Raw genomic sequence first — 18,464 nt, forward strand, 5'->3', positions numbered from 1 at the left:
CTCGACTGTGCAATCTGGTTTCCGAGCTGATCACGGGTGCACCTCAGCCACACTCAAGGTCCTAAACGACATGACATAACCGCCATCGATAAGAGACAGTACTGTGCAGCCGTCTTCATCAACCTGGCCAAGGCTTTCGACTGTCAATCACCGTATTCTTATCGGCAGACTCAACAGCCTTGGTTTCTCAAATGACTGCCTCGCCTGGTTCACCAACTACTTCGCAGACAGAGTTCAGTGTGTCAAATTGGAGGGCCTGTTGTCCGGACCTCTGGCAGTCTCTATGGGGGTGCCACAGGGTTCAATTCTCAGGCTGACTCTTTTCTCTGTATATATCAATGATGTCGCTCTTGCTGCTGGTGATTCTCTGATCCACCTCCACGCAGACGACACCATTCTGTATACTTCTGGCCCTTCTTTGGACACTGTGTTAACTAACCTCCAGATGAGCTTCAACGCCATACAACTCTCCTTCCGTGGCCTCCAACTGCTCTTAAACGCTAGTAAAACCAAATGCATGCTTTTCAACTGTTCGCTACCCGCCCGCCCGACTAGCATCACTACTCTGGACGGTTCTGACCTAGAATATGTGGACAACTACAAATACCTAGGTGTCTGGCTAGACTGTAAACTCTCCTTCCAGACTCATATTAAGCATTTCCAATCCAAAATCAAATCTAGAATCGGCTTTCTGTTTCTCAACAAAGCCTCCTTCACTCACGCCGCCAAACATACCCTCGTAAAACTGACTATCCTACCGATCCTCGACTTTGGCGATGTCATCTACAAAATAGCCCCCAACGCTCTACTCAGCAAACTGGATGTAGTCTATCACAGTGCCATCCGTTTTGTCACCAAAGCCCCATATACCACCCACCACTGCAACCTGTACGCTCTAGTCGGCTGGCCCTCGCTACATATTCGTCGCCAGACCCATTGGCTCCAGGTCATCTATAAGTCTATGCTAGGTAAAGCTCCGCCTTATCTCAGCTCACTGGTCATGATAACAACGCCCACCCGTAGCATGCGCTCCAGCAGGTACATCTCACTGGTCGTCCCCAAAGCCAACACCTCCTTTGGCTGCCTTTCCTTCCAGTTCTCTGCTGCCAATGACTGGAACGAATTGCAACAATCACTGAAGCTGGAGACTTACATTTCCCTCACTAATTTTAAACATCAGCTATCTGAGCAGCTAACTGATCGCTGCAGCTGTACACAGACCATCTGTAAATAGCCACCCAATCTACCTACCTCATCCCCATATTGTTTTATTTACTTTTCTGCTCTTTTGCACACCAGTATCTCTACTTGCTCATCATCTGCTCATCTATCACTCCAGTGTTAATCTGCTAAATTGTAATTACTTAGCTATTATGGCCTATTTATTGCCTTACCGCCTCACGCCATTTGCACACACTGTATATAGACTTCCTTTTTTTCTATTGTGTTATTGACTGTACGCTTGTTTATTCCATGTGTAACTCTGTGTTGTTGTTTGTGTCGCACTGCTTTGCTTTATCTTGGTCGCAGTTGTAAATGAGAACTTGTTCTCAACTGGCCGACCTGGTTAAATAAAGGTGAAATAAAAATGTATAAAAAAGGAAGCAAGCTTGATTCTCTACATTTAGCCATGGTTTTGGTTTCCATGGTTTTGGTTTCCATTGCATGTTCTGGAGTTTGCATCCATGGCGTCTTAAAACAGATTTGTAGAGAAAACACCTGTATGATGCCCCTGGATTGTAACTGAAAATGTAAAAATAATAATAATAATAATAATTTACAACAGAAAATGAAAATGATGCTTGGGTAAGTCCAGGTAGTCCCTCGCTATTTGCAGTCCTTTTCTTCCTTTTGGTTCTTATTGAACACAACCCTGAAATCTTCCCTTCCTATAGATGAGTCGGTACTGATGGATCTGAAGGCCCTGCTGATCGAAGCCAAGCAGAAGGTTCCTCCTGTTCTACAGGTCTTGCAGACAGGAGACGAGACCATGCTGGATATCGGAGGTAACTATCCTAATCTCTTTCTGCTACTTACTCTCCCTCCTTCCTTTCTCTCGCGCTCTCTCTCTCTCTCTCTCTCTGTTGATATATATTTATCTCTCTGTTATATATTTATATCTCTCTCTCTGTTGATATATAGGTAAATATACTGCTCAAAAAAAATAAAGGGAACACTTAAACAACACAATGTAACTCCAAGTCAATCGCACTTCTGTGAAATCAAACTGTCCACTTAGGAAGCAACACTGATTGACAATAAATTTCACATGCTGTTGTGCAAATGGAATAGACAACAGGTGGAAATTATAGGCAATTAGCAAGACACCCCCAATAAAGGAGTGGTTCTGCAGGTGGGGACCACAGACCACTTCTCAGTTCCTATGCTTCCTGGCTGATGTTTTGGTCACTTTTGAATGCTGGCGGTGCTTTCACTCTAGTGGTTGCATGAGACGGAGTCTACAACCCACACCAGTGGCTCAGGTAGTGCAGCTCATCCAGGATGGCACATCAATGCGAGCTGTGGCAAGAAGGTTTGCTGTGTCTGTCAGCGTAGTGTCCAGAGCATGGAGGCGCTACCAGGAGACAGGCCAGTACATCAGGAGACGTGGAGGAGGCCGTAGGAGGGCAACAACCCAGCAGCAGGACCGCTACCTCCGCCTTGGTGCAAGGAGGAGCACTGCCAGAGCCCTGCAAAATGACCTCCAGCAGGCCACAAATGTGCATGTGTCTGCTCAAACGGTCAGAAACAGACTCCATGAGGGTGGTATGAGGGCCCGACGTCCACAGGTGGGGGTTGTGCTTACAGCCCAACACCGTGCAGGACGTTTGGCATTTGCCAGAGAACACCAAGATTGGCAAATTCGCCACTGGCGCCCTTCACAGATGAAAGCAGGTTCACACTGAGCACATGTGACAGACGTGACAGAGTCTGGAGACGCCGTGGAGAACGTTCTGCTGCCTGCAACATCCTCCAGCATGACCGGTTTGGCGGTGGGTCAGTCATGGTGTGGGGTGGCATTTCTTTGGGGGGCCACACAGCCCTCCATGTGCTCGCCAGAGGTAGCCTGACTGCCATTAGCTATCGAGATGAGATCCTCAGACCCCTTGTGAGACCATTTGCTGGTGCGGTTGGCCCTGGGTTCCTCCTAATGCAAGACAATGCTAGACCTCATGTGGCTGGAGTGTGTCAGCAGTTCCTGCAAGAGGAAGGCATTGATGCTATGGACTGGCCCGCCCGTTCCCCAGACCTGAATCCAATTGAGCACATCTGGGACATCATGTCTCGCTCCATCCACCAACGCCACGTTGCACCACAGACTGTCCAGGAGTTGGCGGATGCTTTAGTCCAGGTCTGGGAGGAGATCCCTCAGGAGACCATCTGCCACCTCATCAGGAGCATGCCCAGGCATTGTAGGGAGGTCATACAGGCACGTGGAGGCCACACACACTACTGAGCCTCATTTTGACTTGTTTTAAGGACATTACATCAAAGTTGGATCAGCCTGTAGTGTGGTTTTCCACTTTCAATTTTGAGTGTGACTCCAAATCCAGACCTCCATGGGTTGATAAATTGGATTTCCATTGATTATTTTTGTGTGATTTTGTCAGCACATTCAACTATGTAAAGATAAAAGTATTTAATAAGATTATTTCATTCATTCAGATCTAGGATGTGTTATTTTAGTGTTCCCTTTATTTTTTGAGCAGTGTATATATACAGTTGAAGTCAGAAGTTTACATTTGCCTTAGCCAAATACATTTAAACTCAGTTTTTCACAATTCCTGACATTTAATCCTAGTAAAAATTCCCTGTCTTAGGTCAGTTAGGATCACCACTTTATTTTAAGAATGTGAAATGTCAGAATAATAGTAGAGAGAATGATTTATTTCAGCTTTTATTTCTTTCATCACATTTCCAGTGGGTCAGAAGTTTACACTCAATTAGTATTTGGTAGCATTGCCTTTAAATTGTTTAACTTGGGTCAAACGTTTTGGGTAGCCTTCCACAAGCTTCCCACAATAAGTTGGGTGAATTTTGGCCCATTCCTCCTGACAGAGCTGGTGTAACTGAGTCAGGTTTGTAGGCCTCCTTGCTCGCACACGCTTTTTCAGTTCTGCCCACACATTTTCTATAGGGTTGAGGTCAGGGCTTTGTGATGGCCACTCCAATACCTTGACTTTGTTGTCCTTAAGCCATTTTGCCACAACTTTGGAAGTATGCTTGGGGTCATTGTCCATTTGGAAGACCCATTTGCGACCAAGCTTTAACTTCCTGACTGATGCCTTGATGTTGCTTCAATATATCCACATCATTTTCCTCCCTCATGATGCCATCTATTTTGTGAGGTGGACCAGTCCCTCCTGCAGCAAAGCACCCCCACAACATGATGCTGCCGCCCCCGTGCTTCACGGTTGGGATGGTGTTTTTCGGCTTGCAAGCATCCCCCTTTTTCCTACAAATATGACGATGGTCATTATGACCAAACAGTTCTATTTTTGTTTCATCAGACCAGAGGACATTTCTCCAAAAGGTGCGATCTTTTTCCCCATGTGCAGTTGCAAACCGTAGTCTGGCTTTTTTATGGCGGGTTTGGAGCAGTGGCTTCTTCCTTGCTGAGCGGCCTTTCAGGTTATGTCGATATAGGACTCGTTTTTACTGTGGATATAGATACTTTTGTACCTGTTTCCTCCAGCATCTTCACAAGGTCCTTTACTGTTGTTCTGGGATTGATTTGCACTTTTCGCACCAAAGTACGTTCATCTCTAGGAGACAGAACGCGTCTCCTTCCTGAGCGGTATGACGGCTGCGTGGTCCCATGGTGTTTATACTTGTGTACTATTGTTTGCACAGATGAACGTGGTACCTTCAGGCGTTTGGAAATTGCTCCCAAGGATGAACCAGACTTGTGGAGGTCTACAATTTTTTTCTGAGGTCTTGGCTGATTTCTTTTGATTGTCCCATGATGCCAAGCAAAGCGGCACTGAGTTTGAAGGTAGACCTTGATATACATCCACAGGTAGACCTCCAATGGACTCAAATGATGTCAATTAGCCTATCAGAAGCCTCTAAAGCCATGACATCATTTTCTGGAATTTTCCAAGCTGTTTAAAGGCACAGTCAACTTAGTGTATGTAAACTCCTGACCCACTGGAATTGTGATACAGTGAATTAGAAGTGAAATAATCTGTCTGTAAACAACTGTTGGAAAAATGACTTGTGTCATGCACAAAGCAGATGTCCTAACTGACTTGCCAAAACTATAGTTTGTCAACAAGAAATGTGTGGAGTGGTTGTAAAAACGAGTTTTAATGACTCCAACCTAAGTGTATGTAAACTTCCCACTTCAACTGTATTTGTTTCTCTCTGTTTTTCTCTGTTTCTGTTGATATATATATATAAACAGAGAGAAAGTGGTTTTTCAACCACTCCATATATATATATATATCAACCATATATATCAACCACTCCATATATATATATATCAACCATATATATCAACCACTCCATATATATATATATCAACAGAAACAGAGAGAAAGTGGTTTTTCAACCACTCCATATATATATATATCAACCATATATATCAACCACTCCATATATATATATATATATATCTGTCTCCGTTGAAATATTTCTCTTTCTGTTGAAATATTTCTATCAGTCTGCTTCTGCTGCTTCTCTATCACTCATTTCTCCTTTTCTGTTCACAGAAGTTACAATTTTATTTTATTTTTTTTAAATAGTTTATTGCTGTAAATATGATTTAGTAGCCCAGATGTCTGCCATGTCTTGGCTTGGTTCCTCCTCCATTCTAACCTACCTGTTGTTGTTGTTGCTACTCTTCCCCAGGAGAGAGAGGCTGTACATTCTGTGGTGGTCTTGGCCATCGAATCACAGACTGTCCCAAACTGGAGGCCATGCAGACCAAACAGGTCACTAATATTGGACGTAAAGACTACCTGGCACACAGCTCCATGGACTTCTGAATACTGTCACCTGCTTAATGCTTTGCCTGGTTTGTTATGCCAGGTACAATGGTTCGACCAATTGGGATTGTCCCCTAAAGGATTGTTCCAAGTGCACGTCAAATAGTATTTGACATATGATTTTGACCCAGCAGGTCTGTTTTGATATACATCATGACTCTGTGAGACTGACATGGTTGTGATGGCCTATCTTCTCAGAGCATTCATGGAATAGAGGAAGTAACATGTATTTTATGTATCAACCTTGTCCCCGGGGCTGGGTTAGACAGAAACGCTCTGTATGTATAAAAAAGTTGAACTATTTTTGTGCAACTCTCTATTTCTCTTATCTGTTTTATTATTTTCTGTTTTTGTATTAAAAATGTACATTTCTCTGCAACGTTAATAAATCAATTTTACGAACCACATCAGACTTTCCACTGTGCTCATTTTATTTTTATGGACAGTGGAACGATTTAGTAACTTCGGATTGTAGAAATGTGTGTTGAAATACCGCGGTGTTCGATAGAATTACCTTCAGAAAGGGAAGTGCGAGTGTCTTCCGTAACCATGGTGAAAACGATAAGAATTTTTACGTTGTGACTAAGAATGAGTTGAATCATCGCAGTACACTCTGTTACGATCTGTTTTAAATTTATCAAATATATTACTTTATTTATTTATTTTTCACATTTCTTTCTGCTAGTGCATGTAAAAAATAAAATAATAATTTTTAAAAAGTCAGATGGAAAGAAAATATCTTTCTCTGGTAAATGACGTGTTGTAGAAGGGAAGGAAGAAAAACTAGACCACTTCTGATCTGTAGGTTCACTATCGCTTCAGACTGCTGTGTCGACGTCGCTGGAACACAGCTGCAGTGGAGAGACAGGGGGAAGGGACTTGACTGTCAGTCGGTGGAGGTGCGAGTAACCACATTAACACAGACTGGGGAGACTGAGGAGGGTGCTGAACTCTGAGGTGCTGGTGGACAACCTAACTAACAGAAACTAGAACAAAGACTACAGAGTTTTACTAGAGGACAACCTAACTAACAGAAACTAGAACGAAGACTACAGAGTTTTACTAGAGGACAACCTAACAGACAGACTTGAGAGAGTACGTAGGCTACACTAGGGTGGAGGTCAAGGACTGTTTGATTATCTCACACACACAGAGAGAGAGAGAGAGAGAGAGAAAATGGAGGTGGTTTTCAAGGAGGGGATGCTCTACCTTAAGGGAAACAAGTTTGGAAAGGTGAGTGTTTTTACATAGATGCTGTATATTTGCAGGACTTTTACTCAACTGAGCTAATCGATGATCGTCTTTACTAATGTCGGAAGAAATGTTGGAAGGCTATTCTCATCTGATTACAAATTCAAGTGACGTTTATGAAAGTTGTTATAAACACTTATAAGAATAATTCATCATGATTGACTGCTGTATCCGTCCGCCACAGAAAACGTGGAAGAAAATATGGATGGTTCTCTACCCCCCTAGCGTTTTTGGCATCGGTCGAGTCGAATTTTACGACATCCTTGACGGAGGCCACACGTCCACCGGCTCCAAATCCAAGTCCGCCCAGAGTAGGAAGATTGTTCAGCTGTGTGACTGCCTCAGTGTTACCCTGGTCCCAGACGAGAGCTACCCTCCAGCTCTCCCTAACGATGGTATGGTGTTTTTAGTCCAGGACTAGGCTTAATCTGTCCATGAAACCGGTCCTTAATCTGTCCATTATATTGGTCCTTAATCTGTTAATATCAGTGTTTCCTAGAGTGTATACTCCCTGCAATCTGAGAAACAGTTGAACCCCTGATATAAGGCAGTTTAGTTGGTTTTAAATGTTGGTTTATTAAACTTATTGCCGCTTTAATTCTTTTTGTTTTTTTGTTTTCCTGAAATAAAATTGTTGATCTTTTGAACCAACGTCCTCCAGACTGTAGAGCGTTCGACCTGAACACGACACAGAGAAGATACATCCTGGCCTCAGAGAACTACCATGACTGGGTGGGGGCTCTCTGCCAACTAGCCTTCCAGGTAGGAGCCGTATGTGTTTTTAACCTTCCAGGAAGGGGCCGTATGTGTTTTTAACCTTCCAGGAAGGGGCCGTATGTGTTTTTAACCTTCCAGGAAGGGGCCGTATGTGTTTTTAACCTTCCAGGAAGGGGCCGTATGTGTTTATAACCTTCCAGGAAGGGGCCGTATGTGTTTTTAACCTTCCAGGAAGGGGCCGTGTGTGTTTATAACCTTCCAGGAAGGGGCCGTGTGTGTTTATAACCTTCCAGGAAGGGGCCGTGTGTGTTTATTATCTTCCAGGAAGGGGCCGTATGTGTTTTTAACCTTCCAGGAAGGGGCCGTATGTGTTTATAACCTTCCAGGAAGGGGCCGTATGTGTTTTTAACCTTCCATGTAGGGGCCGTATGTGTTTTTAACCTTCCAGGAAGGGGCCGTATGTGTTGTTAACCTTCCAGGAAGGGGCCGTATGTGTTTTTAACCTTCCAGGTACACAGGGAGGAGGGGACTATATAAATAGCCAGTATGACATTTATTTCTATTATATATATATATATATTTTTTTTTTTTTTTTTAAATAAAAGGTGAATTGATTATGTATTCATAAGACAACATTAGAAGGGACTTGTATTCAGTGGCGGTTCTAGACCATTTCAACTGGGGGGGGGCAAGCTGGGGCCAGTTGTACTGTTAGAGGGGCCAAGTTACATTAGACGTTATTGTTGTCATATCGTTTTGCATGTGGTACCATACTGTTGTGTTCCATCCTAAAGCCGTCCCTCTAGAAAATGTGTGGGTTAAATTAGTGTTCCGCGTTGCCACTGTCTAATAACGGATGTAAATAATAAAAGAACGATAGCAAAAATTAGTTATGTAAAAATGATTTCATACTCCACATTTAGGGGTTGCCACAAGGGGGTTCAAAATTGTTGTCACAGGGGCACTGCCCCCCCCCCCCGAACCGCTAGTGCTGTATTCATAAGACACCATTAGAAGGGGCTTGTAGTGTTTGTCTCTCTGGTAACTCAGCCTGTAGCAAATGCGCCCTATTCTCTACAGGGCACCCTATTCCCTATAGGTCACCCTATTCCTTGTACTTCACTCATTTTGACCAGGACCCAATAGGGAGACATTTTGACCAGGACCCAATAGGGAGACATTTTGACCAGGACCCAATAGGGAGACATTTTGACCAGGACCCAATAGGGAGACATTTTGACCAGGACCCAATAGGGAGCCATTTTGACCAGGACCCAATAGGGAGCCATTTTGACCAGGACCCAATAGGGAGCCATTTTGACCAGGACCCAATAGGGAGACATTTTCAAGCAAACCCACTGGCAACAATGAGGAAGTAGTCTGGGTAACAACAGTTGGTCACCTCCTTACTTCTCCTTCTCTTTACTACTGCTTACACAAACCCTGTATCCCTCCCCTAGCTTCCTGTCACACCCTGTCTCCTTCCCCCGAGCTTCCTCTCAAACCCTGTCTCCCTCCCCCTAGCCTGTCTCTCCTCCCCCTAGCCTGTCTCTCCTCCCCCTAGCCTGTCTCTCCTCTCCCTAGCCTGTCTCTCCTCCCCCTAGCCTGTCTCTCCTCCCCCTAGCCTGTCTCTCCTCCCCCTAGCCTGTCTCTCCTCCCCCTAGCCTGTCTCTCCTCCCCCTAGCCCGTCTCTCCTCCCCCTAGCCTCCTCTCAAACCCCGTCTCTCCTCCCCCTAGCCTGTCTCTCCTCCCCCTAGCCGCCTCTCTAACAGTCATAAAACTAACTGGGCTCTTATACATCTAGGGTCATCTCCCCCCCTTTCCATGTAATCATATTGATTATGATTATAAAGAAAAACTGGTCGTAAATCAGAACGGTTACTCCTTATCGTGTGATCTAACCGCTTGACGAAGACTTCTGTGGAATCAGAACAATACTCTGTATGTCTGGGCTTCTCATTCATATATCTCAGCGTTATGTTTTAGCCCAACACTGCTGTTCTCTAGTATCATAAAACCCTCTGTTTGTTCTGCTGCAGAAAGAATCTGGACACACAGAGAGAGGAGAGAAGGAGAGAGGAGGTGGGGTGGGGATTCCCATGGAGGAGAATGAACTGTATGCTACCTGGAAGACAGGTACATAGAACACGCACGCACGCACGCACGCACGCACGCACGCACACACACACACACACACACAGTATACACTATTTATACAGCAGTATGTGGGTTTAGCTATTTCAGCCACACCCGTTGCTGACAGGTGTATAAAATTGAGCACACCGCCATGCATTCTCCATAGACAAACATTGGCAATAGAATGGCCTTACTGAAGAGCTCAGTGACTTTCAACGTGGCACCGTCATAGGATGCCACCTTTCCAACAAGTCAGTTCATCACATTTCTGCCCTGCTAGAGCTGCCCCCGGTCAACTGTAAGTGCTGTTATTGTGAAGTGGAAACATCTAGGAGCAACAACGGCTCAGCCGCAAAGTGGTAGGCAACACAAGCTCACAGAACGGGACCACCGAGTGCTGAAGCACGTAAAAATTGCCTGTCCTCGGTTGCAACACTCACTACAGAGTTTAAAACTGCCTCTGGAAGCAACATCAGCACAAGTACTGTTCCTTGGGAGCTTCATGAAATAGGTTTCCATGGCTGAGCATGCTAAGCGTCGGCTGGAGTGGTGTAAAGCTCGCTGTCATTGGACTCTGGAGCAGTGGAAACGCGTTCTCTGGAGTGATGAATCACGCTTCACCATCTGGCAGTCTGACAGATGAATCTGGGTTTGGCAGATGCCAGGAGAACCCTACCAGCCCCAATGCATAGTGCCAACTGTAAAGTTTGGTGGAGGAGGAATAATGGTCTGAGGCTGTTTTTCATGGTCCGGGCCCCTTAGTTCCAGTGAAGGGAAGTCTTAACGCTACAGCATGGTTTGTTGAGATCGGTGTGAAGGAACTTGACTGGCCTGCATAGAGCCCTGACCTCAACCCCATCGAACACCTTCGGGATGAATTGGAACTAGGGCTGTTGCAGTGACCGTATTACCGCCACACCCCGGATCGTTTAGTCACGGTAATTAGTCTTCTCCAAGCTCTGATGCTGCTGCTTGTCATTAGTAGCCTCCCAAACTAGACAACTGCCTGGTACTCAACACTCTATTGTCCCTCTAATCACTTTGACATCAAAGCAAATGAAATCGAAAATCTAATCAAACACATCATGAGAGCCTATGAGCTCATGTTGCACAACATTTCTATAGGCTACGCAATTGCGGTAGAAAACAGAGTAATGGCCTCTAATAAAAAGAGGAGGATCCCGTCAGCTTTCTACAGGCTAGGCCTACTATATTTATTTCTCAACTTTCCTAATATTAAGCACATTGCTTATATTTACAACAGGAGTATAGCATACCTGGCTGGCATGAAAATAAACCAGAGGGAAAAGCGTCCTCCATTCGCTATTTAAGTGCATAGATGACATGTATTTTTTCCCGCTGCCCCTGTTTTGATACAGGTGCATGACAAATGGTCCATTCTAAATCAAAACAAATTTCACATATTATTTAGTATATGGAAAAACAATATTAAATCAAGAATAGTCTGATGGGGGACAATATTAGCCTGTCACTTGTGAATTATGTATTATCACTTGTGAATGGGTCCTGAGATCCTCAAAAGGTTCTACAGCTGCAACATCGAGAGCATCCTGACCGGTTGCATCACTTCCTGGTACGGCAATTGCTCGGCCTCTGACCGCAAGGCACTACAGAGGGTAGTGGGTACGGACCTGTACATCACTGGGGCTAAGCTTCCTGCCATCCAGGACCTCTACACCAGGCGGTGTCAGAGGAAGGCCCTAAAAATTGTCAAAGACCCCAGCCACCCCAGTCATAGACTGTTCTCTCTACTACCGCATGGCAAGCGGTACCGGAGTGCCAAGTCTAGGACAAAAAGGCTTCTCAATAGTTTTTACCCCCAAGCCATAAGACTCCTGAACAGGTAATCAAATGGCTACCTGGACTATTTGCATTGTGTGCCCTGTTTATCATATATGCATAGTCACTTTAACTATATATTCATGTACATACTACCTCAATTGGGCCGACCAACCAGTGCTCCCGCACATTGGCTAACCGGGCTATCTGCAATGTGTCCCTCCACCCACCACCCGCCAACCCCTCTTTTACGCAGTCACTTTAACCATATCTACAGTGAGGGACAAAAGTATTTGATCCCCTGCTGATTTTGTACGTTTGCCCACTGACAAAGAAATGATCAGTCTATAATTTTAATGGTAGGTTTATTTGAACAGTGAGAGACAGAATAACAACAACAAAAATCCAGAAAAACGCATGTCAAAAATGTTATAAATTGATTTGCATTTTAATGAGGGAAATAAGTATTTGACCCCCTCTCAATCAGAAAGATTTCTGGCTCCCAGGTGTCTTTTATACAGGTAACGAGCTGAGATTAGGAGCACACTCTTAAAGGGAGTGCTCCTAATCTCAGTTTGTTACCTGTATAAAAGACACCTGTCCACAGAAGCAATCAATCAATCAGATTCCAAACTCTCCACCATGGCCAAGACCAAAGAGCTCTCCAAGGATGTCAGGGACAAGATTGTAGACCTACACAAGGCTGGAATGGGCTACAAGACCCTCGCCAAGCAGCTTGGTGAGAAGGTGACAACAGTTGGTGCGATTATTTGCAAATGGAACAAACACAAAAGAACTGTCAATCTCCCTCGGCCTGGGGCTCCATGCAAGATCTCACCTCGTGGAGTTGCAATGATCATGAGAACGGTGAGGAATCAGCCCAGAACTACACGGGAGGATCTTGTCAATGATCTCAAGGCAGCTGGGACCATAGTCACCAAGAAAACAATTGGTAACACACTACGCCATGAAGGACTGAAATCCTGCAGCGCCCGCAAGGTCCCCCTGCTCAAGAAAGCACATATACATGCCCGTCTGAAGTTTGCCAATGAACATCTGAATGATTCAGAGGACAACTGGGTGAAAGTGTTGTGGTCAGATGAGACCAAAAAGGAGCTCTTTGGCGTCAACTCAACTCGCCGTGTTTGGAGGAAGAGGAATGCTGCCTATGACCCCAAGAACACCATCCCCACCGTCAAACATGGAGGTGGAAACATTATGCTTTGGGGGTGTTTTTCTGCTAAGGGGACAGGACAACTTCACCGCATCAAAGGGACGATGGACGGGGCCTTTTGAGTAAATCTTGGGTGAGAACCTCCTTCCCTCAGCCAGGGCATTGAAAATGGGTCGTGGATGGGTATTCCAGCATGACAATGACCCAAAACACATGGCCAAGGCAACATTAAGGTCCTGGAGTGGCCTAGCCATAGAAAATCTGTGGAGGGAGCTGAAGGTTCGAGTTGCCAAACGTCAGCCTCAACCTTAATGACTTGGAGAAGATCTGCAAAGAGGAGTGGGACAAAATCCCTCCTGAGATGTGTGCAAACCTGGTGGCCAACTACAAGAAACGTCTGACCTCTGTGATTGCCAACAAGGGTTTTGCCACCAAGTACTAAGTCATGTTTTGCAGAGGGGTCAAATACTTATTTCCCTCATTAAAATGCAAATCATTTTATAACATTTTTGACATGCGTTTTTCTGGATTTTTTTGTTGTTATTCTGTCTCTCACTGTTCAAATAAACCTACCATTAAAATTATAGACTGATCATTTCTTTGTCAGTGGGCAAACGTACAATATCAGCAGGGGATCAAATACTTTTTTCCCTCACTGTAAACTTTGATTTGATTTGAATGATGCCCATCATAAGAAACAATGCCTTTTTTTTGCCACTTGTTCGAACCGTAGTCTCACACCTCATGTAGCCTAGCCCATAGGCCTGTATGTTTTAATAAGGTTAGTATCACCCTTCATGTAGCCTAGCCCATAGTCCTATATGTTTTAATAAGGTTAGTAGCCCATAGTCCTATATGTTTTAATAAGGTTAGTAGCCCATAGTCCTATATGTTTTAATAAGGTTAGTAGCCCATAGTCCTATATGTTTTAATAAGGTTAGTAGCCCATAGTCCTATATGTTTTAATAAGGTTAGTAGCCCATAGTCCTATATGTTTTAATAAGGTTAGTATCACCCCTCATGTATCCTAGCCCATAGTCCTATATGTTTTAATAAGGTTAGTATCACCCCTCATGTATCCTAGCCCATAGTCTTATATGTTTTAATAATGTTTGTATCACAACTAAAGTGGCTAAATAACCAATTAAAATGAAGCACATTAATCTGCTTTACAACGGGTGTAGATCCTAACTGACATATATAAGCAGCGTGAGTTTCAACTTTGGGGAAGATAATTTTCACCATAAAAATGCTCCTTTATAATAAAAGCATTACATGTATAATTGCATTTGTGGTCGCTGTTGATAATGGTGTTTTCATAACCCCTTTAGTGGTCGCTGTTGATAATGGTGTTGATAATGGTGTTTTCATTACCCCTTTAGTGTGTCGCTGTTGATAATGGTGTATTCATAACCCCTTTAGTGGGTCGCTGTTGATAATGGTGTTTTCATAACCCCTTGAGTGGTTGCTGTTGATAATGGTGTTTTCATAACCCCTTTAGTGGTTGCTGTTGATAATGGTGTTTTCATAACCCCTTGAGTGGTTGCTGTTGATAATGGTGTATTCATAACCCCTTTAGTGGGCCGCTGTTGATAATGGTGTTTTCATTACCTCTTTAGTGGTCGCTGTTGATAATGGTGTTTTCATAACCCCTTGAGTGGTCGCTGTTGATAATGGTGTTTTCATAACCCCTTTAGTGGTTGCTGTTGATAATGGTGTTTTCATAACCCCTTTAGTGGTCACTGTTGATAATGGTGTTGATAATGGTGTTTTCATAACCCCTTGAGTGGTCGCTGTTGATAATGGTGTTTTCATAACCCCTTTAGTGGTTGCTGTTGATAATGGTGTTTTCATTACCCCTTTAGTGGGTCGCTGTTGATAATGGTGTTTTCATAACCCCTTTAGGGTGCTGTTGATAATGGTGTTGATAATGGTGTTTTCCATACCCCTTTAGTGGGTCGCTGTTGATAATGGTGTTTTCATAACCCCTTTAGTGGGTCGCTGTTGATAATGGTGGTTTCATTACCCCTTTAGCGGTAGCTGTTGATAATGGTGTTTTCATAACCCCTTTAGCGGTCGCTGTTGATAATGGTGTTTTCATAACCCCTTTAGCGGTAGCTGTTGATAATGGTGTTTTCATAACCCCTTGAGTGATCGCTGTTGATAATGGTGTTTTCATAACCCCTTTAGTGGTCACTGTTGATAATGGTGTTGATAATGGTGTTTTCATTACCCCTTTAGTGGTCACTGTTGATAATGGTGTTTTCATAACCCCTTTAGTGGTCACTGTTGATAATGGTGTTGATAATGGTGTTTTCATTACCCCTTTAGTGTGTCGCTGTTGATAATGGTGTTTTCATAACCCCTTTAGGGGTAGCTGTTGATAATGGTGTTTTCATAACCCCTTGAGTGATCGCTGTTGATAATGGTGTTTTCATAACCCCTTTAGCGGTAGCTGTTGATAATGGTGTTTTCATAACCCCTTGAGTGATCGCTGTTGATAATGGTGTTTTCATAACCCCTTTAGTGGTCACTGTTGATAATGGTGTTGATAATGGTGTTTTCATAACCCCTTTAGTGGTCACTGTTGATAATGGTGTTGATAATGGTGTTTTCATAACCCCTTTAGGGTGCTGTTGATAATGGTGTTTTCATAACCCCTTTAGCGGTCGCTGTTGATAATGGTGTTTTCTCGTTAATGGAACGTTCAGTTTACAACCTCCTACCATGTGCACATTGTTGCGTTTATAATGTGAAGAAATAACCTAATAGTTTATCAACATTTTAAGCTAAATGTTCTGATTTGTTACGTCAGGTCATTGCTTATAATTTTTTATTTTTTTTTATGCTCGTGGTTGTATTAATTTGAGGTGTATCGCATCCTACAACTGTCCCAAACGGTTTGGAATATTTATTTCTAGCACAGAATAGAATAGGTCGGTTTTTGTACTATGGAGGATAGTAGATTGACATAGGCTGGTGCTTTTGCTGTTCGTTAGGCTTACTCATCTTGTTGGCTGACGAAAAGTAAATGTGGACAGTTCTTCTAATATCTTAAACTATGAGGAACTGGACAAGGACGCACGCAGATGCATCCTGGATGTGTCCGTTTGAACTTGCAGCCGTTGAGAAAGACCCGATCGTGACGGAGAGCCGTTTCGGGGATTGCGCAGCACACTCCGGTAAAAGGGCGCAATGCAGCACTCCGTCCGCGAAAGGCATGGATTTTTTTTTTTAAAAGGGGGGGATGCCGCTGTGAAATTCGAGGCATTATCAAGTGCTTGTCAAATTGTGAATGAGAGACTATTGGAGTGTGTACGTCAAGACGTCATGACTTTAAAGCGCCTTTTTTCAAATCATCATTATAGTCTCATCATGCAGCCTTATAATGTATTAAACATCTAAACATACAGCCCAACGTCTGTAGAACAACTAAAGTTACATTAATAACTCTACATTAAGCATCTAGGAGGACCTGTTTCATTGTTAACCGCTCAACACAGAATAGCTGGGACCTGCTAAATGAACTAGTGTCGCCCACAGCCACATCAGGACCTGCTAAATGAACTAGTGTCGCCCCACAGCCACATCAGGACCTGCTAAATGAACTAGTGTAGCCCACAGCCACATCAGGACCTGCTAAATGAACTAGTGTAGCCCCACAGCCACATCAGGACCTGCTAAATGAACTAGTGTAGCCCCACAGCCACATCAGGACCTGCTAAATGAACTAGTGTCGCCCACAGCCACATCAGGACCTGCTAAATGAACTAGTGTAGCCCACAGCCACATCAGGACCTGCTAAATGAACTAGTGTCGCCCCACAGCCACATCAGGACCTGCTAAATGAACTAGTGTAGCCCACAGCCACATCAGGACCTGCTAAATGAACTAGTGTAGCCCACAGCCACATCAGGACCTGCTAAATGAACTAGTGTAGCCCACAGCCACATCAGGACCTGCTAAATGAACTAGTGTAGTCCACAGCCACATCAGGACCTGCTAAATGAACTAGTGTCGCCCCACAGCCACATCAGGACCTGCTAAATGAACTAGTGTAGCCCACAGCCACATCAGGACCTGCTAAATGAACTAGTGTAGCCCACAGCCACATCAGGACCTGCTAAATGAACTAGTGTCGCCCCACAGCCACATCAGGACCTGCTAAATGAACTAGTGTAGCCCACAGCCACATCAGGACCTGCTAAATGAACTAGTGTAGCCCACAGCCACATCAGGACCTGCTAAATGAACTAGTGTAGCCCACAGCCACACCAGGACCTGCTAAATGAACTAGTGTAGCCCACAGCCACATCAGGACCTGCTAAATGAACTAGTGTCGCCCACAGCCACATCAGGGCCTGCTAAATGAACTAGTGTAGCCCACAGCCACATCAGGACCTGCTAAATGAACTAGTGTAGCCCACAGCCACATCAGGACCTGCTAAATGAACTAGTGTAGCCCCACAGCCACATCAGGAGCTGCTAAATGAACTAGTGTAGCCCACAGCCACATCAGGACCTGCTAAATGAACTAGTGTAGCCCACAGCCACATCAGGACCTGCTAAATGAACTAGTGTCGCCCCACAGCCACATCAGGACCTGCTAAATGAACTAGTGTAGCCCACAGCCACATCAGGACCTGCTAAATGAACTAGTGTAGCCCCACAGCCACATCAGGACCTGCTAAATGAACTAGTGTAGCCCACAGCCATATGGCACAGCCACATCAGGACCTGCTAAATGAACTAGTGTCGCCCCACAGCCACATCAGGACCTGCTAAATGAACTAGTGTAGCCCACAGCCACATCAGGACCTGCTAAATTAACTAGTGTCGCCCACAGCCATATGGCACAGCCACATCAGGACCTGCTAAATGAACTAGTGTAGCCCCACAGCCACATCAGGACCTGCTAAATGAATTAGTGTAGCCCACAGCCACATCAGGACCTGCTAAATGAACTAGTGTAGCCCACAGCCACATCAGGGCCTGCTAAATGAACTAGTGTAGCCCACAGCCACATCAGGACCTGCTAAATGAACTAGTGTAGCCCCACAGCCACATCAGGACCTGCTAAATGAACTAGTGTAGCCCCACAGCCACATCAGGACCTGCTAAATGAACTAGTGTAGCCCCACAGCCACATCAGGACCTGCTAAATGAACTAGTGTAGCCCACAGCCACATCAGGACCTGCTAAATGAACTAGTGTAGCCCACAGCCACATCAGGACCTGCTAAATGAACTAGTGTCACCCACAGCCATATGGCACAGCCACATCAGGACCTGCTAAATTAACTAGTGTAGCCCACAGCCATATGGCACAGCCACATCAGGACCTGCTAAATGAACTAGTGTAGCCCCACAGCCACATCAGGACCTGCTAAATGAACT

At 44.5% G+C, this 18,464-nt stretch overlaps 2 protein-coding genes across 2 annotated transcripts in view; both read left to right on the forward strand.

Annotated features, from left to right (window-relative positions):
• The window catches only part of ddx41 (DEAD-box helicase 41), a 71,300-nt gene extending 64,903 nt beyond the window's left edge, over positions 1–6,397 (forward strand). Inside the window, 2 exon segments of the mRNA NM_001140327.1 lie at positions 1,896–2,006; positions 5,854–6,397. Coding sequence (NP_001133799.1) covers positions 1,896–2,006; positions 5,854–5,990 — 248 coding nt within the window. The 3' untranslated portion in view covers positions 5,991–6,397.
• A 160-nt stretch (positions 6,398–6,557) lies between these two features.
• LOC106604125 (docking protein 3) overlaps positions 6,558–18,464 on the forward strand; it is a 31,049-nt gene continuing 19,142 nt past the window's right edge. Inside the window, exons 1-4 of the mRNA XM_045717817.1 lie at positions 6,558–7,223; positions 7,426–7,636; positions 7,903–8,003; positions 9,998–10,094. Coding sequence (XP_045573773.1) covers positions 7,167–7,223; positions 7,426–7,636; positions 7,903–8,003; positions 9,998–10,094 — 466 coding nt within the window. The 5' untranslated portion in view covers positions 6,558–7,166. The remainder of the gene's footprint in view (positions 7,224–7,425; positions 7,637–7,902; positions 8,004–9,997; positions 10,095–18,464) is intronic.

This window comes from Salmo salar, chromosome ssa05 (genome assembly GCF_905237065.1).
Source record: "Salmo salar chromosome ssa05, Ssal_v3.1, whole genome shotgun sequence".
In the NCBI taxonomy this organism is placed as follows: domain Eukaryota; kingdom Metazoa; phylum Chordata; class Actinopteri; order Salmoniformes; family Salmonidae; genus Salmo; species Salmo salar.